This window comes from Setaria italica, chromosome II (genome assembly GCF_000263155.2).
Source record: "Setaria italica strain Yugu1 chromosome II, Setaria_italica_v2.0, whole genome shotgun sequence".
NCBI lineage: Eukaryota > Viridiplantae > Streptophyta > Magnoliopsida > Poales > Poaceae > Setaria > Setaria italica.
Window position 1 is genome coordinate 23504308 of NC_028451.1, and position 21451 is coordinate 23525758.

The window sequence follows — 21451 nt, forward strand, 5'->3', positions numbered from 1 at the left end:
CTACGTCCATCAAAGCCCAGCCTTGCACCCCCCCCCTCTGCTGTAGTTCGAGGGTCTGGGCCTCCGCTCCCTTTTATCCCGGTTGGATCCTCCAACCGGGATAAACTTCCAACCAGGACAAAAGGTGTTTCCTTTTGTCTCGGTTGGAGTTTTTAATCGGGATAAAAACTCATCCCACACTATATCCCGAGACAGAGACTTTCTTCTTCCTCCAGCCCGAGCCAGTCCAGCACATTGATAGAGAGCTGAGCTTCACCTACTCTCCGGTGGTGCCCAAGCAAGGGAGGTGCTGCCCGAAGTTTTTTCCCTCATTTTCATGGGAATTTGACTCAGCCAACAAGTGCTGCGAAGGTTTGCTACTTCATCTTTGTGTTATGCTTTGATTTATGCTTTGGAGATGGAAAGATTATTTGCTACAATGTGATGATGAAGTAGAAAAATGGAGAGGTATTTTGAGCTAGAATGTGAGGGAGATTGATGTGTCATATATAGTATGCATTATTTCAGTGGTTTAAAAATGATGCTACCTTGTCTAGACGGTTTATCTTATCAAATTCAATATGGTTTTTTAAATCCATATACTTGTTGAACTTGCATACCGTGTTCATTTCTGCGACGATGTTCTCCGCCGAGTAGCAATGTATGTCAAGAAGGAGGTTCGATTCTACGAGAAAGAGTGGATATGGATATCGTGACCGTGTCCCCTTTTACGTAGCATCTAACCTCTTTCATGACGAAGTGCGGTGCCGCCTAGCTGAGGACATCCTCGCGAAATGAACACGGTCTTCAAGTTCAACAACTTCTGTAGTGGTAAGGAAAGAATTTTTGTACATAGATGACTTCTGCTACTTGTTGAACTTGCATACCGTGTTCATCTCGCCGAGGATGTTCTCCGCCGAGCAGCAACGTATGTCAAGAAGGAGGTTCGATTCTACGAGAAAGAGTGGATACGGACATCGTGACCGTGTCCCCTTTTCCGTAGCATCTAACCTCTTTAATGACGAAGTGCGGTGCCGCCCAGTTGAGGACATCCTCGCGAGATGATCACGGTCTTCAAGTTGAACAACTTATGCAGTGTTAAGATAATAATTTTTGTACATAGATGGCTTCTGCTACTGGAGGAAGTGGCGATGGTGGGGGCGATCGTGGTTCCTATTATGGCAAGGTTCCAATCATATTTGGCCCTCAGCATAAGCCGAAGAAAAAGAGCGCGCTAGAAAAAGCAATGCTTCGTTATTTGCAGCAACGTCATGAAGAAGCTGTTGCCGCGGGTCAGGAACCTCCTTTTGGTGGTCGTTATGCTCCACCCTCAGTCCCGGGTGTTTTACGTCCACTTAGTACTACCGTTTCAGGCAGCACAAATAAACCTAAGGATGAGGTTGGGTCAGCGGAACCTTCGTCTTCACCGTCCAAGGATGCTTAAAATCCTCCTTGATAATAACCAGTGGATGGCTTGTTGTATTGTATAATGTTGTTTGGGACTTTAATTTAAATATGTGTATTTGGATCTTCATGTTGTTGTATTGTACCATGTTGTTTGGATCTTTAATCGATTTTCACGCGTAATCCATTGTCAAGTGTAATCCATTTTCATGCGTAATACGATGCAGATGGACCGGCAATGGATGTATAATGCAGACAGGCGGAGCAAGGTGTTTATTGATGGCTTGCATTATTTTCTCGAAGTGGCAAAAGCGAACAAGCCAGAGAATGGGTTCGTATGTTGTCCATGCTTCCAATGCAATAACAGGAAGGAGTATTCAAAGGATTTCTGGGGGACTATTCACAGCCACTTGTTTAAATACGGTTTCATGCCTAACTATTTGGTTTGGACCAAGCACGGTGAACTAGGGGTTGTAATGGAAGATGGCGAGGAGGAGGAGGAAGATGACACCATTCTGGACTGGGTTGCAGGCCAAGCTTTTGCAGGTACTACAATGGGCGAGGCTGATGAAGATGAGTTTGCAGAAAATGACCCTACTGATGACCTTGGTCAGGTGATACGAGATGCATACAGAGATTGCGAAACTAAGAAGGAAGCAGCAAAGTTGCAGCGCATGATAGATGATCACCAAAAATTGTTGTACCCAGGTTGCCAGCAGGGCCATAAAAAACTAGGTACGACACTAGAATTTGTGCAATGGAAGGCAAAAAATGGTGTGTCCGATAAGGCATTTCAGGGGATGTTGAACATTGTCAAAAAGATTCTCCCCAAGAATAATGAATTACCGTCCACAACATATGAAGCTAAATAGATTATTTGCCCTCTCGGATTGGATGTTCAGAAGATACACGCATGCCCTAATGACTGTATCCTCTATCGTGGTGATGAATACGAGAAATTGGATGCTTGTCCCATCTGCGAAGCCCTGCGGTATAAGATCAGGCGAGATGATCCTGGTGATGTCGAGGGGCAGTCTCCCAAGAAGAGAGTTCCCGCGAAGGTGATGTGGTATTTCCCTATAATACCACGCTTGAAGCGCTTGTTCAGGAACAAGGCGAATGCTAAGTTGATGCGATGGCACAAAGAATACCGTAAGGAAGATGAGATGCTGAGACACCCCGCAGATGGGGCACAGTGGAGATCAATTGATAGAACATTCCCAGACTTTGAAAGTGAAGCAAGGAACATAAGGTTTGGTTTAAGCACTGATGGATTCAATCCATTCGGTGAGTTGAGTAGTGGTCATAGTACTTGGCCTGTGACCCTTTGTATGTTCAACCTTCCTCCTTAGCTGTGCATGAAGCGGAAGTTCATTATGATGCCGGCGCTTATCCAAGGCCCAAAACAACCCGGCAACGACATTGACGTGTACCTAAGGCCGTTGGTTGATGACCTTTTACAGCTCTGGAAGGAAGAAGGTGTACGTGTGTGGGATGAGGATAGACAAGAGATCTTTAATCTACGAGCACTGTTGTTCGTAACCATCAACGATTGGCCTGCATTGAGTAACCTTTCAGGACAGACAAATAAGGGATATCGGGCATGCACCCACTGTTTAGACGACACAGACAGCATATACTTGAAGCACTGTAAGAAGGTCGTCTATATGGATCATCGTCGATTTCTCCCTGCTCACCACCAGCTGAGAAAGAGCAGGATGTATTTCAAAGGGATGCCAGACCATCGTAAAAAACCTGCACACCGTAATGGAAAGCGTGTGTTCGAGATGATGAAGGATGTATATGTAGTCTTCGGAAAGGGACTTGGTAGCCAACCTGTTCCGAACGACGATAACGGACATGCACCCATGTGGAAGAAAAAGTCAATATTTTGGGAGCTACCTTATTGGGATTCAATTGACTCGATTGGGGTTCCAACTTCACGCCACGAGGGGAGGCTCCGAGGAATGGGCACCCTTGGAAGGAAATCAAGTTTGAGCAATGATACTGATTTGTTCGACAAGGCACACTACACTGTTCTACAACAGTCATCCTTTGTGTCTCCGTATATCGAGCAGCACAGGCAGATGGTAGCTTCCAAAAACCCGACCAAATCCGATGCTTGGCTTACCCGTCATCACATGGAAACTTTTCCCTCCTGGTTGCGCCAACAACTTATGGGTAACTCTGAGATTCACCCACAGCTTGCCTGGTTAGCCAGGGGACCTGCTACCACAATCGTCAAATTCCAAGGCTATGAGATAAATGGTTACACATTTTACACGAGAGCCCAGGACCAGAAAAGCACGAACCAGAATAGTGGTGTCCGCATAGATGCCATGGACAGAAATAATAGCAAGGAGTCGTATTATGGTGTCATACAGGAGATATGGGAACTCGAATACGGACCGCTGTACATCCCTCTATTTCTTTGCAATTGGGTGAAGCTAACTGCCGTCACCAAAGATCAGTACGGAATGACAATAGTAGATCTGAGCAAGACTGGATACAGTGATGACCCATTCGTACTTGCCAATGATGTGCATCAGGTGTTCTATGTGAAAGACATGTGCAGCAAACCCAAGAGGAATCCAGAAGAGACATGGGAGCCAAAGTGCCACATAGTTCTCCCAGGTAAAAGAAAAATCGTGGGAGTCGAGGATAAAACAGACCAATCAGATGATTATGATCTGTTTGATGGCATGCCTCCATTCGCCGTTGAAGTTGATCCAAGCATCCTGCTATCCAAAGAAGAGGCTCCGTACTTACGCCGCGATCATGATCAAGGAACTTTCGTGAAGAAGAAATTTTACAACGTTGTATTGTAATGCGTTAAATGTACATGACCTTTGTGTATTAATTGATACAATTTGTAATTTACCCTATGTATGATTTCATGTGTTATTAAATTTGTTAGGTGAAGATTTTTTAGATATACATGAACATTGTTAACCACATACTAACATGGATTTTTCTGCGCATTCAAATAATTTAATTGAATAATTTCTTGATCACAGCAATGCAGTAAAATAAATATTTTACAGGCTACATGAGTTGCTATAGAATTAATGATTACTTCATACTTATTGTCAATTTACTCGTTAATTAAATATATTTTTGCATGTACAAAATCTGTGAAGGTTTTGTTTTTCATCCTGAAATGCAGTGAAAAGGTAAAATTAAATCCATTTCCAAAAAACAGGGGGGAGAAGAAAAATAGGAAAAAGCCCTTTTGTCCCGGGTGCTAACAGCACCCGGGACAAAAGGCCCCCCTTTTATCCCGGTTGCAAACGGCACCCGGGAAAAAAGGGTCCGTTTCGTCCCCCGCCCGAACGTACCCTTTTATCCCGGGTCCCGTGACCAACCAGGATAAAAGGCCCCCCCCTTTTATCCCGGTTGGTGACGGGACCCGGGACAAAAGGCTCTTTTGTCCCGGGTCCCATTACGAACCGGGATAAAGGGGGGGTTAAAAGGCACTGTACTCCCTTCTACCCCCCGCCAGTTACACACTTAGCCAAAATTTCGCAAGTCCCGCGTGTTCTCCGCCATCGCCGCCCGTCCGCCTCCCTCGCCGGCCGCCGCCGTCGTCGTCCCCCATTGCGCCGTCGTCGTCCCCCGGCCGGCCCTCCTCGATCCCCTCCTCGTCCGTCGACGCGCCCGGCCCCCGGCCACCTCGTCGCCTCCGGCCACCGGACTTTGTAGAAATTCGTCAAAATTCATAGAAATTTGTGTAAATATTCCGGACTTTGTACGATTCGTGTTATTTTATGATTTCATTATATACATGTATGATTCCGGACTTTGTAGGACTTTGTACAAATTTGTATTAAGACGATTTCTATGACCGTCATGTATGATTCCATGTATGTTTCCATCAATAGTTGAAATGGCAGACGATGAGACCGCAAGGTATATCATGGAGCAGATAATCGCTGGTGATGGTAGTGGCGACAACGTTCCACTATCATACACGGATGAAGAGGGCACACAGGCGGACATGTTCCTCAACATGTGCGCCGATGGGAATGAAGAGCAACAGCCGCAGCAACAACTTACTGTGGCGGAAGGTTCCGGCGAGGTATATACAACCATTCTTGTATTGTTTCACGCCACCGTTACTACTACGTACTAATTAACGAATCTTGAACTGTTAGCCCTCCGGATCGACACAAGGGCAGAAGACCCGAGGTCGTACAAAGGTGATGGAAGGGAGGCTTGTCATCACCGAAGTTACAGAAGAGGGCAGGCCGGTTGCTCCCGAGAAAGTAGCAAAGAAGTACGTGAGTCAAATCGGGGCAATCGTCCGGGACAACGTGCCTATCAGCATCAGAGAATGGAAGGGCAGAAGCGATAATCCGTACGCCCTTCCAGAGACAGAAAAGAATATGTTGTGGGAAGACGTGAAGAGACATTTCACATTCCCCGAAGGATATAGCGAGAAGGATGTCAAAGCGTGGACGCTTAAGAAGATGGCTACTCAATTCCAGACATTCAAGAAGATGCTGGACTCCCACTACATCAAGAAGGGCAAAACTCCAGACTTCAACGCGTGGCCAAAGTTGAGGGACCACTGGGATGCATTTGTTGAATACAAGAGGAGTGAAGAAGGTGTGAAAAAGATCACGACCAACACAGCAAATGCTAGTCAAAAGGGCTACCACCATCATTTGGGGCGAGGTGGGTATGGCTCAGCAATTCCCAAGTGGAGGAAGATGGAACAAGACCTGATCGAACGGGGAATCATACCTGCAACTATTGAATGGCCCGAACGATCAATGAACTGGTACTACGCTCATGGAGGCTCCCTAAGCCAAGAGGATGGGACGCTGATTTTCAATGACACAATACGTGAGAAGGTCGAACATCTCATGAAGAACATTGAAGATTCCAAGGCTGGGAGGTTGAGGGTGGACCGAGAAAATGATGAGCTCACATTGGCCCTCGGTAATCCAGAGCACCCAGGACGTTGCCGGGGCTTCGGGGTGGTTCCGTGGAAGTTTGCTTTCCGAGGCGACAGCGCCTCGTACAGAAGCTGGAAGCGAAGAAAGGAACAGATCGAGGAGAACTGGCGGCAGATGCTAGAACAAAGAATGATGGATGAAATCAATCGGCGGGTGGCCCACGCAGTTGCGGAGTTGGCCCAATCTGGAGCATTGCCGAATCCTAACACCGCCAGCCCTTCTCAACGCCTCTTGAGCAGTTGTGCTTCTACAGGGGTCCCCGATGCGCAGACGCCCAGGTTACCCGTGGAGGAGCAACGGTTCCCTGTGGATGCCATCACACAACGGACCTCATGTGAGCTGCATGCACCGGTCGGCAACCTCACTATTAAGGTATACTTATACATAATATTTATGCAATCTTGTCAATTGATCCAGGCCTCGAGATCGGAGTTCAACTTGTTTACTTCTGCTATATGTACAGGTAGCGTACGGGAGTGCGTTACCAACCCTGGCAGGGCAGAGCAGTCATGGCATGGACATTCCAACAGGCTACGCCAGCGTCTGCGTCGAGCAAATAGTTGATCCCCAGTATGAAGGCCTAGAGCTCGACTTCCCGGGAGGCGACGGGGAAAAGACATTGGCAGATGCGCTTCATGGGATCATTCTATGGAAGAAACGCTACATCATTATTCCCCGCATGGAGCCATCTCCTCAGACCTCAAGACCGCTCCCCGTAGATCCCCAGTAGCGACCTTCTCCTCATACCTCGAGACCGGCATCTCCTGCTCCAGGACCGTCTCTTCCATCTATATCAAGGTCTCCATCTCCACCACATCCTGGTGCTGGGAGCGACGACGACAATAACAACACCCCTCCCCGATCACCGTCGCCGGCACCAAGAGCGGCCCCCTCGAAGGAACCTGCAGCACCACTCAAGAAGTCACGAGCACCGCCTCCCAAGCAAAGACAGAGAAAGAAGAAAATAAAGGTCGACCCTGAAGTGGCTCGCAAGGAACGCTTTGAGGCAATGTCTCATGAAGAACAGTGGGCAGAAATCCAACGAGAGGCCAGTGAGTGGTTCAAGAAACAAGCCGAATTAAAAAAGGTAAGGGAGATGGAGCCACCGCCAGTAAGTCGGCAAGATTTAAACTTTTTTATCAGGATGGAGGAAGGAGCCAAGAAAAGGATACCACTCTTGTCAAACTATGAACGGGCTCTAGTAAAGGCTGATGAAAAGGATAAAAGGAAAGGAAAATCATCCTCCAGCGGTCCAGTCCCCGACCTCAGCCATTTATCAAAAAAAGATGCTCAATGGGTAAAAGCAATGCCCTTGGATCAACAAGCAAATATATTGAAGTTCATGGAAGAAACAAGTCTGGGACTTGATGAATGCATAGGGCAAGTCGAGACGCCAACTGCACCGCCCCCTGAGCCGAAGTGGACTTATGAGCTAGGCAAATCTCTAGTAAAGCCTTCAATGGTACGGAAGCTATCAACAAAGATGTACGAATTCCATCAATGGTACATGATGGCATCCGCCAACTCGAGGGAGATGATCGGCATGAAGGTAAAACCGATAGATTTTCACGGTGAAGGGGAGAAAGTGCTGTGGCTAGACTTCAAGGATATATACGAAGTGTACCATCATGATGCCCTGGACGTCTCTCTGATCAACGCTTGGATTCTGTAAGTGTCCGTTTATTATCTCTACATGTAAATTTTGGCGTGCGTCACCGTACTAACTTCATCTTCCATTTCATGTAGGATGCTAATTCAGACATGCCGCCGAGAGGCGTACCTACATGTAGGCTTCATGGATCCATCTGTAGTTAACCAACAACAGATACAATTAGCGCCGGAAAAAACCTTTGCGGAAATATACAATTTCCTACACAAACAAACATTCAAGGATTTCATACTACTTCCATACAACTTCAAGTAAGTGTGTGTATACCGTCTACTTTTGATGTCTTTTTCCTTATCTCTACATGTTAGTTAGCTCTAATATGCATGAACATTTTACGACACGCAGCTTCCACTGGATCCTTATTATAATTGAGCCTAAAAGAAGCCACGTCATTGTCTTTGATTCGTTAAGGAAAGATCCGGTGGACTACCAAGAATTGCAAGACATGCTAGGCTTGTAATAATTCTGGACCTTTATCTCTATGCAAAAATTTATTTCCTAAATTTTATCCCTGTTACACTATGTCATTCATTATTCTAATCCGCAGCGCATGGAAACAATTCATAAGGACACACAAAGGTCCATTCAAAGAAAATCTTACATGGAACACAGACTTCCCGGTACGTATGAAGTCTGCACATTTATTACATTGTATAACACGAATATTTCATAACTTATTTTTTTCCACACTGAAGTGCTTAAGACAGGAACCCGGGAATAATCTATGTGGCTACTACATCTGTGAGCACATGCACAGTTTTTTGGGACCCAAGGGACCGAAGATGACGCCGCACAACTTTAAAGTACGTAAAATAAATATATTACTAGTTAATTATTTTCTAGCTCCTTATATGTATTTGTTCATGTAACATTCACAAATTTCCAAATTATAGATGTTAAATATTCAACAAGGACTCTTGAAGGAAGAAAGAGTAGCGGCAATATGTGAAGGTCTCATTGGATTCATAATGGACGAGGTGGTAAATCCAAGAGGAGAATTTTATTACGATGGACGACAATTAGACACTCCGATCAGCAACACCACGACGGGAAGATCGTAGGAAGATACTTTGATTTATTTGTATATATAATACGCGCTAATTATGATCGATTTGTACTAAGCTAGTTGAATTGTGTATATGAATTGTGTATAAGGATTGTGTATATATATAGTAATTGTATAATTACAAATCCCATTCGTTTAAATACTAGTTGATTTCGTTCTAAAAAAATCTCAACTACAAGGTTAACAAATTAAAAGGGCCGCGGTACTACTATACGTATACGTGATGCATGCATGAAAAATTCAGGCGTCACGGCCACAGTGCCATGCAAGCGCCATTTAGTCCCGGTTGGAATCGAGCCGGGACGGGACTAAAGGGGGTCCTTTACTCCCGGTTAAAAGACCCGGGACTAAAGACCCCCCCTTTTGTCCCGGTTGGTTTATCCCGAATGGATATCCGAGAGATATGCACCCTACCAACCGGGACTAAAGGCCAATTCTCTACCAGTGAGTCTCTAGATGATGCACTGACTGAAGCTAAGTCATTTAAAATGCCTTGTGCTTTGAGAAGATTGTTTGCCATGATTATCGTATTTTGTGAGTACACCAATATCCGTGGACTTTGTGACAAGCACTTCGAATCTATGGCTGAAGACTATCGTCAAACTCATGGGAGTTGCAGATTGGTTCTTCAACTCGTGCTCAAGGACATAGCGGATATCGTTCGTTCGATGGGCAAGGACATGAGGAGCTATGGTCTTCCTGAGCTTGATGAGTCAGGTTAGATTGTTTGGCATTATTTGGATATTAGTGTTTATTTTTTATTATACTTAATGATGCCATTAGAGTTCGAATGATGAGTGGATGGAAATAATTTATAAAGTTTAAGATATTGTTTGTGTTTTTAATCGTTGTAACTATATTAGCATTGTGAACATTCTGTGTGTCACTTTAGTTTTCTTTCAGATATGACAAGGTTTACTTTCATATAAATAATGCACAATTTTCGTGGTTTCATAAGCATGTAGTATAAATTGTTTGTTACCTCCATAGAACAGTTAGCTTTATATGTAGTGGTCCTAATAAAAAAAACTAAGTGACAGATTTTTGTTGCCTTTTTTTGAAATTTATTTTTTCAAACTGAACCCTTTCTGTTGTCTTGCTAAAACTGTAGCATCTTACATGAGGTGTGAATCCTGTAGCCATTGATAATGTATAATAGATGAGTGGATCTTCATAGTGCTATGGCTATGGTGAGTTATTAGATGGTCGCCTTGATAAGAAATTAGTATTACAACATTCAAACAGATTTGCACTGATATGTAGATAAAACACTATGTGTCCTACCTAATAGATATGCTAACTTTTTCTGTTGTTGCTCATATATACTTCGTAAACATTAAATAGTTGCACCACATGTTACTGATCGCACTAGGACGTGATGCATTGTATATTAATGGTACCATTTACCGTTGAAATTTCAAACTATATGTGCATTCCATCTAAAAACAATGTATGTAATTTTTACTTGTTGTTTATTAGTTACATTTATTTCCATATAACCACTTCTTAATATTTTTTTTGGCAAATAACAACAGATGACAAGTCAAGAGACTACTATAGAGAGCTAATAGAGGAGAGAAAAATTGGTTTCAAAGAAGAGAATCTGGGAATTATAGACACGTTGAATGCGGAACAGAGGGCTGGTTTCAATGAAATATTAGATCATGTGGTTACTAACTGAGGCAAGGTATTCTTTGTTGATGGTCTTGGCGGAACCAGCAAGACGTACCTGTATAGGGTATTGCTTGCTAAGGTGCGCTCCATGGATCTTATTGCAATCGCTACCACGACATCTGGTATTGCAACCTGTACTATGCCAGGTTGTCGTACTGCACACTCTAGGTTCAAAATCCCCATCAAACTCGGTGATAATTCCGTATGCAACTTTACGAAGCAAAGTGGTACATCTGCATTGTTGCATACAGCTTCTTTGATTATATGGGATGAAGTTGCCATGGCCCGAAGACAAGCAGTCGAGACGCTTGATAGATCATTGCAAGATATAATGGGTTGTACTGAACCTTTTAGGGTAAGGTTATGGTGTTTGGAGGAGACTTTAGACAGATTCTTCCTGTTGTGCCTCGCGGGACAAGAGCCGAGATCACTGATGTGACACTGCAGCGCTCATATATATGGGACAAGGTACGGATGATACGACTGCAGCAGAACATGAGAGCACAGTGATAGTTGGTACTCTAATTTTCTGCTAAGGATTGGCAATGGGATTGAAGAAACATACACCAATGATTATGTACAGCTCCCCGATGACATTATCATTGGGCACAACTCTGATAAGTCAATCAACACACTCATCGAGCACGTGTTCTGGATCTTAAAGTTTGTTGTAACTCTATGCAATATATGCGCGAGTGTGCAATTCTTTCCATGAGGAATGAGCATGTTGATGGGCTTAATGCTAGGATGATCGACATGTTTCCAGGTAAAGAAAAGGTGTACTATAGCCATGACTCGGTTGACAATGACACCAACAATAACTAACCTCCTGATTTTCTTAACTTGATTACAACGAACGGGTTACCTCCTCATGAGCTCAAGGTCAAGAACAATTGTCCCGTTATACTCCTTCGGAATCTTGATCCTCATAATGGGCTTTGTAATGGTACTCGGTTGGTGGTGAGGGGGTTCGAAGACAACGCAATTGGTGCTGAGATTGTTAATGGCTAGCATGCCGGGAGTAGAGTTTTTCTACAAAGAATACCTCTGTCCCCTTCAGAGGATATTACACTTCCATTCAAGTTCAAAAGAATTTAAGTTCAAAAGAAAGCAGTTCCAATCAGGCTGAGTTTTGCAATGACCATTAATAAGGCTCAGGCAAACTATACCGAATGTTGGCATATAGCTCTCTGAACCTGTGTTCTTTCACGGTCAGTTATATGTTGCGTTGTCTAGAGGTGTTTCCCGAAAGACTACATGGATATCGGCTAAGCCCAACAAGGATGTTGACCCTAATGGGAAAAGAACTAAGAACGTTGTTTATAGGGATGTATTGGAAGCATAGAAAAATGTGAGTTTACTGCGCTCTACCTAAGTAATGGTGTTTTATTTTTTGTGTACTGTTCCATCAAAGGTTAAATAAATGAATAACTTTCTTCTTTGATTATCAGATGTACAATAATGACAACTCTAATATTAAGTAAATATTCTCTATGGAAATCTCTTATTGTCGGACCTTACTTGGATGCATCTGCTTGATTGTAGTTAAAATATGCTATTTTTTATCAGATTAAAGCCCCACCTCTGCAATTATATCTTGACCCTGATAGCTTTTACCACTCAAATCTATCTATGAAATATAGAATCTTTAGAAATTCAATGGTCACTTGAACTGATTAGTTGTTCTAACTAAACTGTGAATAACTCGATTAAGCGATTAAGTTGTTATGTGCTGGAAAATGTACCTTGCTGTCTAATTTATTTTTGGTGCGTGCAGAACAAGATGCAGTCCGCATTGTAGCAAGAGCGGCTCTCTACTTTGATAACTATGCAGGTATCTTCGAATCAGTCTACATTTGTTCAAGATCATTGGCTACGTCCAATCTTAAATTGCTAAGATCAAGAACGCCATGAAGATGGTCCAGGACTTCCATCTAATGGTGGAGAGCTGGATATTGAGTCTTTTTTGTTAATTTAGGATCCAAGGTTGCAGTGGAGTAAAACAGTTTTATATGAAATAAATGGAATTTTCTTAATGGTTAGTGTTAGTTACCGTTTTGTTTGAAGCAAAGTGGTGTGTTTTAAGTTTTTGTCTGATGCAAAATTATTAATAGAAAATTCTTATTTATTATTTTTTAAAACACGTGCCTGCCGCACGTGTACTCTACTAGTAGTAGTAAAGTAAAAGATAAACGATAGCTTTTAATTAGTATCCTTGTGTGCTTAGATGTAGTTCCCCCGCAGGGAACAAGCACAATATTAAGAAATACCAGGAGCGCACCGAACCACCGATTTCCGACATATAGTGTAAAGCGTTCTCTTTTCGATCAGGCACGTGGACAGGATTCTCTTTCTGGATTCAGCACGCGCCAGCTCTTCCACGCTCACGGAACAGGTAATTCTCTTTCTGGATTCAGCACATGCTTCTAATTCGGATAGGTTTCGGGATAGAATTTAGATCAATTCATCAGGTTAGCTGATCACAGCGCCTGGAACACACCTGTGGATTTTTGACTCAGCCGTGGTGCTCAGTAACGCAAGCGCAAATTCATTCACATTTACACAGCTAGACACACACAAACGTCCTTCGCCATGCTTCTTTATTCCAGCGGATGTTCCTCGGCAAATGTAAAACTCCTAATCGATCGACTACACAATCAGAGAACGACATGAGCAGTGATGGAAATGTACGGAGAAGGAACCGAAAAGTAATCGACAATGGCTCACAATCAAGTTCATCAATTGCCGAGCTGCCCATGGAGCTCCTCCGCGTCCGCCAAGAACCGGTCAAACGCAACCCGCGACGAGCCTCCCTCCCGTAGCGCCGCCTCCGCTTCCTCCTTGCGCGCGGCCACCCGCTTCCTGAGCTCCCTCCCCTCCTCGGACTCCATCACCAGCCTCACCTTCCTCTCCACCTCCTTGGCCCCGACGAACCCCGCCGCGTACCCCTCCATCTCCACGGCGACGCCCATGCCCCCTTCATCCGTCATCAGCACCTTGTTGAGCATCTGCTCCGAGTAGAGCGGCCAGCAGAGCATGGGCACCCCGGCCGCGACGGCCTCCAGCACCGAGTTCCACCCGCAGTGCGTCACGAACGCGCCCGCCGACGGGTGCCGGAGCACGGCGGCCTGCGGCGCCCACGACGCGACCACGAGGCCCCGGCCCCGGGTCCGCTCCAGGAACCCCGCCGGGAGCAGCGCCTCCAGGTCCGGCTCGGGGCGCTGCTCCAGGAGCTTCTTCGGGTCGTCGGTGCCGGCCGGCGTGCGCACCACCCAGAGGAACCGGTGCCCGGATCTCTCCAGCCCGGCGGCGATCTCCCGGAGCTGCGATGCCGGGAGCGTGCCCCTGCTCCCGAAGCAGAGGTACACCACGCTGCGCTCCGGCTGCGCGTCCAGCCACGCAAGGCACCCGTCGCGCCTCTCTTGCGTCTCTTGGTCCGCCGCCGAGTCCGCACCGTCGCCAACGATGGGCCCGACGCAGTAGACCGGCGGCAGCGCCTTGCCGGGGCCGACGCCGCACCGGAAATGCCGGAGCGCCTCCACGGCGCGGGGCTCCAGCGACTCGAACGTGTTCACCACGACGCCATTCATGTCGGCGATGCGCCTCCAGACGTCGACCATGGCGCTGCACAGGTCCTCCTCCGGGTGCTCGAGCAGCTCCTTCACGAGGTGCGACGCCGGGATCGGCGGGACGCCGGCGAACTCCAGCGGCGCGTCCCCGAGCTCCTTGAGGCCCTCCCGCCTGCCGGCGAGCAGCGCCGGCAGCTGCGCGACGACGGCGAAGAACCCGGCGCCCGAGGCGAAGAAGGTGTAGGCGGGGACGCCGAGCTCAGCGGCGACCTCGGCGGCGTAGGTGGAGAACATGCCGGTGACGACGGAGTGCAGGCGGCGGCGCGGGAAGGAGCGGAGGAAGCGCGCGAGCTCGCCGTTGTACCGCCGCAGCAGCTGGAGAATGTGGAAGAAAGGGGGCTTGCTGGATCCCGCGAAGTCGGGGGGCGACGGGTCGGGAGGGAGGAAGTGGAACGTGATGGCCGGGTTGGCGGCGATGACAAGCTGGGTGGCGGCGGCGCCGGAGTCGGAGGACCAGAAGGGACGCTCGATGAGCACCATGGTGACGTCGAGGCCGCGGCGGAGGAGGACCTTGGCGAGCTCCGTCATGGGGATGATGTGGCCCTCGCCGAAGCTCGGGTACATCACCACGGTCTGTCGCTGCTCCGCCTTGGGCGCCATGGCGTTCTTCTCCTTCATGGACGCCGGCGCTGATGTGGGACGGAGTGGATGGACATGGTGGTGCGTGACTGAGCCCTTGTTTACTTTGTGAATTTGGGAGGTGCCAAATTACTGTAGCAACACTGTAGCGTTTCGTTTGTATTTGTGAATTATTGTCTAAATATTGACTAATTAGGCTCAAAAGATTCGTCTCGCAAAGTACAATAAAACTGTGCAATTAGTTTTTGATTTTGTCTATATTTAGTACTCCATGTATGTACTGCAAGTTTGATGTGATGGGGAATCTTCTTTTTGCATAGTGTCAAAGTTAGGAGTTTTGTAGGAGGTGAACAAGGGCTGAACTGACAGTATAGAGTACGTAGGTCAGCCTCGCACGAGAAGAAAGCAGCTGATAACTTGGCTGTCGGTGGCAAAGGTGGCTGAAAGCTTTATGGGCGGGAGGATGCCTTTCCTGGAGGTTGCAGCCTCAATAATTCTTGGGAGAAGTTGCTCAAAAAAAATCTTGACAGAAGGCAAAGAATAGTCAATAGACATGCAACGTGCAGCTGGCTGGTTGCTTTGCAGCTGGCTGCTGCTGCAGCAGAGAGCTGCTGCCTGCTGCAGCTTGCGTGCTACAGCAGCTGCTGCGATAGAGAGCCGAGCAGCAGCAGTCAGCCGAACACGCTGTACTCCCAGCACTTTTTCTCCCTGAAGAAAGGATAAGGACTCGGTGTACAAAAGTTGTCCTTATTTTAAATCAAAAACACTTGTTGTTTATGCTAGTTAAACTAATGATAAGGTGTCTGCTAATAAGACATGATTATGCATGTTTTTTTTTCTTTTTTTGATACTCATGCATGGTTGATTATGGGAAGCCCTTACCCTTTGGTAGAATGGAAGAACCAAGGAGCTCATAGAGCTGCGGCAGGAGGCCAAGATTATTGAGGTACAGCGTGAGGGGATGGATTTAGCGCATTTAGCTAGGAGATCCATTCACGCTGCAGTATATAATAAGTTGAGGCAAGTGCCACTTGCATTGCCCACTAGTTGAATCTTATTGTAATGTAGTGTCCCCTAACTAATCTTTAAAGATCATGTTTATTTGCCTACAAAAAGAAACTAAAACAAATTTGCACCTTTGTAAGGTGACTTGTATCTTTTATGGGTAATTTTTTCTAGCCCTTTGTGTATGAAACGTAATTTGCACTATAATTTGTTCAATAAAATTCTTATACTCGATAAGTCATTTCTATGGCCTATAGTAGTTCCCAAGTAACAATATCCACTTGTTAAAAAAAAGTGTTGCAGCTTCATGAGGAATTGAAAATAGTGTGCCTCATAACAAAATGTGCTACGCAAAAGAGAAACAAAAAGTGTCAGTCATCTGAACGGTTATATGTAGATCCAATAATTAAAGAAATGACTTACGCATAAGCCAGATCTAAGCCATCTTAGATGCCCCCCCCCCCCCCCAAAAAAAAAAAAGACCACCAAGCAAAATTTTCCATTGATTAAACCGTAATTTTTACATTGTTTGTTGGTTTCACAGTTCGATTAACATAGGCGGCCCTTCCTGGTTGCTTGGTCAAGCTCTGCCCGGGTTGAGTTTGAGATCTTTCTTTCATTCATGCAACACAAACCATTTAAACTTCTTATATAATTTAGCAGAGCTCCTGCTTTTTTATTTTTAAAAATCTTATAAACTAGCTGGCGATATAAAGGTCGCTTTTCCTCCTGCTTAATGAAAAACAAGTATGGCGCGTTCATAAAGAAAGGATGGATGTGTGTCTTCAATCTTAAACCGTTGAAAACCTATCAAACTTTGTGTATCTTCCAAACTATTACATGTATTTAGCACAATCCATGCATGTGTAAGAGTGTCAGGTTCATCCAGCTAACACATAAGGTGAATTTGAATTTAAAGGTTAAATTTGCATTATCGGGACCAGGGAATTTTTATTATTATTATTTTCTTTTACGTTATTTTTTCTTTTACGAATTTGCAGAAATAAATACCCGAGCAAAAAAATCGCAGAACTAGACCTGTACCGCCAGTTGAAACGTCGGTAAGTTAAAAAAAATTAAAAGGAGTTACCGCCAGTTCAAACGGCGGTTGGTTACATGGTGGTGATGTGGCAGCGGAGGGGGAACTTACCGCCATTTCAAACAGCAGTAAGTTCCCCCTCCCACCATTCTGCCGGTGGCAAGAGGTGGAGCAGCCATTTCAACCGGCTGATTTTTTTATTATTTTGATTTCGTGTAATTTTTTCTCTAAGTTAAAAAAATATAAAGTTAGATCGGAAGCACTAAATGTTCGAATATGTCACTATTGGTCGCAATATGAAACTTCCTAATTTGAGGGAGATAGAACCCTTCGAGGAAATAATTGAAATTGAATTAACTCCCGGCTATTAAATACATAGCTGTTTCCAGCAAAATTACAACATATAAAAATAAAATTTGTATACAACATACGAACACCAATGACTCTAGACTGAACAATTAATTATAGATTGTATTGGCATGTGCGGCATGGATGCTATCCTAAACATGTGCCGTTGCTAAACCTAACATGCCTTAGGTAATTGAAATAGCCGGGATAGGGTCATCTCTACTTTCTAGTAGAACTAGCTTTGAGAGAGCTGGGAGGGTCCAGCCTCATAGTAGCCAGCACCCCCAGAGGAAGGCGATGACAGTGGGCAATCCTTTGTTGTGGTGATAGGGGCACTTGCACCATGAATCGGTACAAATCAAGTCACCTGCGATGTTTGCCCAAGGATTTGCATCAACTTCGGATTGAAGATCCTCTACCCTACGCTCGAGGTCAAAGATCTTACACTTGAGGTAGTGGATTTACTCTTGAGTTGGCTCATGAAGTGGAGGATCGACCCACTTCGTATAGCGGCAGTTTCCTTCATCGAGATAAGAATAAACATGATGTTAGTTTGTAGCACGAAAAGCTTAGCAAGAGTAAGGAAGTAATAACATGACTCACGAAGCCATATAGGCATCAAAAGAAACGCCAGCTTCCATTACTGTTGGGGATAGATTCCCAGTACACGCAAGGAAGGAAGAAGTTGGACTCCTTCTATGATTCCCCTGTAATCCGACTAGGACTCATATCGTGTACCCCTACTAGGACTCCTCCTTATAATCCGACTAGGACTCCCACTCCCTGGAGTATATAAAGGAGGGAAAGGGTACCTAAATCAGCAGAATACATCTCAACACCCAAGCGCATGGCGCAATATACAAACACCCTCAAAACAGGACGTAGGGTATTACGCTAATCTGGCGGCCCGAACCTATATAAATCTGTGTCTTGTGCTCTCGCTTTTACCTTCAAGTTCCAGGTCCGGTGATCCCCTGCTACACATTCTGCTACCTCGGGTACCCCTTGGTAGACGGCCAGTATAAAACACCGACATTGGCGCCCACCGTGGGGCAGATCGTCGAGATCATTAGGCGAGCTTGAACGATCTCATCTTCAAAATCAATCTACTCGGCGTGGCAAGGTGGTTGTTTCGACCAATCAGGAACTCAACAAGCTCTTGCGTCGACTCCAAAGCACATTGGTTTCCGTCCAATTTGGTCATAGGATCATCTGCAGAGGCGCCGAGCATGCTACAACAGAGGAGGTTAACCCACACGATTCTCTGTGTTGTCTATCAATGCATCACAACTGTCTCCGTTCCTAGCCGGACACGGAACGGACAAAGGTTCTTTTCTCGTGTCCGATTCCAAGAAGGAACACCGGCTGCTCAAGCGTGGAGGCTTCTGAGTACATCTCGTGAAAAAAAAACAAAAACAAAACAATTTGAGGCGTAATGAGATAAAATTACTTATATGTATTGCGCACATGGATCAAGACAGGGAGCAGTTTTTGCTACTGCTCAAAGCATTGTGCTACACGCACACGGAGGCTATCATGAAGCTTCAAGACGTACAGAAAGTACACGAGTACTGCTCCAGCCACATCTAGCCGCAAATTACCTCGTCAACAACTCTTCACCTTCGTTGACGACAACTTCGACTACTCGTCTCGATTACTTCGTCAAGCGGCTCGCCAGTGACTACTCCGACTACATCGTAACACCTGCTGATGACTACTCCGACTACGTCGCGGCGCTCACCGATGACTCCTCCTATGGCATCGTGGCGCTTGTCGTCGACGACTCCTACAGCGTCGTGACGCTCGATGATGACTACTCCGACTATGTCGCGATGCTCACCGACGACTACTCCGGCTACGTCGTGACGCTCACTGACGACTACTTCGACAGACGACTCGCCGGCGACTATGGCGACTACTCATCTTGACTAAAAAACTAGTCGGGGGCGGGCCTCGCGCCGTCGACAACTAGCTGGAATCAACTTCGACTAGTCAGCTTCATCAACAATCGTCGCGGTTTCATCGACGACCGCCATGGCTTCATCGACAATCGTCCACGAATCAAACTAAGTCACTTTTCTGACTATTTCCTAGCTTGCTTTCCTCTTGCGCGCGACAAGCGCTCTACTCGCCGGAGGGTAGCAAACTCTCTCGCGCTACCGTGCTCTCTTTTTATCGCAACAGCGACTATTTCTTTTTGTCTTCTCTTAAGGTCACTACTCTTCTCGAGCAGAACACGGCTTAACTCGTGAAAGCCTCGGGTGCACCTGTGTCGGCAAATGCTAGCACACATACACGTGCAAACAGCAATGCCCATACGCGTACACAAGACACAACTCTCACACACGCAGCGGCTATGGCTAAACAGGGACTGAGAGCCTAAAACGTAACAGGCTAACTACTCAGGAAGAGTATGACTGGAACAAGAGCATGACACACAATGTTTACATTGATCGCTAAATAAATTTCAGCAGTTTCAATATTCTGCAAAAATGCTACATAATGTATGCATCTTTTCTTTCAGGCCAAGCTTCGGCGACAATGCCCGTTGTGACTCTAAGCGTGCCTCCAGAGGTACAGACTAGTTCCCGAACTCGGAGGCTAAGCACCAATCACTACTTGGAATATCTCCAGTGGCCCAGCTAACTCTCAGGCTTGGAGGCTAAGCGCCAATAAACTACTCGACGTGGCTCCTATGGCTCACCTGGCACATAAGCTCGGGGGCTGGATGCCGCAAAAACTACTCGGATGATAACTTGAGTGAAAATTCAAGACCCTTGAGTTGATTTTTCAATCAATTCAAGGCTTGGGGGCTGATAAGCTACACCCAAGACTTTTTTCATGCTGAAAGAAGAAGATTCAAGATTTTGACCCTCAGCCTGATTCTGCGATTCAACCTAAGGCTCGGGAGCAACTCCATATGGAGTGCGACTTTCGCCGCCCTCCATACATGAAGACTGCAATATCAAGATGATCAAGGCTTTGAGCACACCATAGCCTCATGGCAGCTTTGAGAAGCTTTGAAGATTCTGCCAGATAAAGTACTCGAGGAACACCAAGACTACTCGGCAAATATCTTAAAAGTACTTGAAGACTATTGCATTCGACTATGAAACGCTCGGGGGCTTGTCGGGGATGGATCCCCAGTACCCGCAAGGAAGGAAGAAGTTGGACTCCTACTAGGATTCCCCTGTAATCCGACTAGGACTCATACCGTGTACCCCTACTAGGACTCCTCCTTGTAATCCGACTAGGATTCCCGCCCCCTGAAGTATATAAAGGAGGACGAGGGTACCTAGATCAGCAGAACACATCTCAACACCCAAGCGCAGGGCGCAATATACAAACACCCCCAAAATAGGACGTAGGGTATTACGCTACTCTGGCGGCCCGAACTTGTATAAATCCGTGTCTTGTGCCCTCGCTTTTACCTTCAAGTTCCAGGTCCGGCGATCCCCCGCTACACATTCTGCTACCTCAGGTACCCCTTGGTAGACGGCCGGTATAAAACACCGACAATTACCGTAGCCATCAAACAGCTGCATGATGCAAGCCACACCATGGTGACACATTGGTCAGCATCATGGCGGTCATCATAAGGCTTAAGGCAGTTTGGAGGGGCGTAGTTAGCCATATCATACAGAGGGAAGTCATCGAGAGGTGCCTTATACTCCGTTGGGCTAAAAGAACCTGGCCAAGTGATGGTGGGAATAGGAGCATCTCCTCCTCTTCCCCTCCTCCCACGACATCTCCCTCTTGCGGACGTCATTGTTCTTCCTCCTACTCAGTGGTATGGAAGGATACGGGAGAGGGAGGTCCATATAAGGAGTGTTGAGATGGAGATGCACTGTGCCCCCATTTGTTCAGTACCCCGTCATATTCAATCATCCTGAAAAAGGTTAAATATAGGCTTTGCAGGTGCAAGGACGTAGGGCTCAATGTGGAGTCCCATCTGCCTAAGAAGGCTCACGTTTAGGGTCCTTGCAGTCCATTATGTAGGCTTTTCAGTGACAGTTCACGTCAATAGTGGATTAGCGCTATTTGAGTATTGTACTAGCAGCAGAGTAGTATAATGGCAATAGTGTGGAATCTGAGTAC

The 21451-nt window shown here is 46.0% G+C and overlaps 1 protein-coding gene and 1 long non-coding RNA gene across 2 annotated transcripts; one reads left to right on the forward strand and one right to left on the reverse strand.

Moving 5' to 3' along the window:
- Positions 1-13198: 13198 nt before the first annotated feature.
- Positions 13199-15175, reverse strand: LOC101766297 (UDP-glycosyltransferase 13-like). The gene is made up of 2 exons (XM_022823906.1): positions 13481-15175; positions 13199-13402 (listed from the first exon to the last, which is right to left on the reverse strand). The coding sequence occupies exon 1, from the start codon at positions 14998-15000 to the stop codon at positions 13492-13494; it is 1509 nt and encodes a 502-aa protein (XP_022679641.1). The 5' UTR covers positions 15001-15175; the 3' UTR covers positions 13199-13402; positions 13481-13491.
- On the forward strand, positions 14900-15753 carry LOC111256240. Its single transcript, XR_002676253.1, has 2 exons — positions 14900-15042; positions 15350-15753. It is a non-coding gene; the product is annotated as an uncharacterized LOC111256240 (long non-coding RNA).
- Positions 15754-21451: the final 5698 nt, after the last annotated feature.

Excerpts from the sequence above, each read along its gene's own strand:
- LOC101766297 (XM_022823906.1), bottom strand. The coding sequence starts at position 15,000 with ATGAAGGAGAAGAACGCCATGGCGCCCAAGGCGGAGCAGCGACAGACC.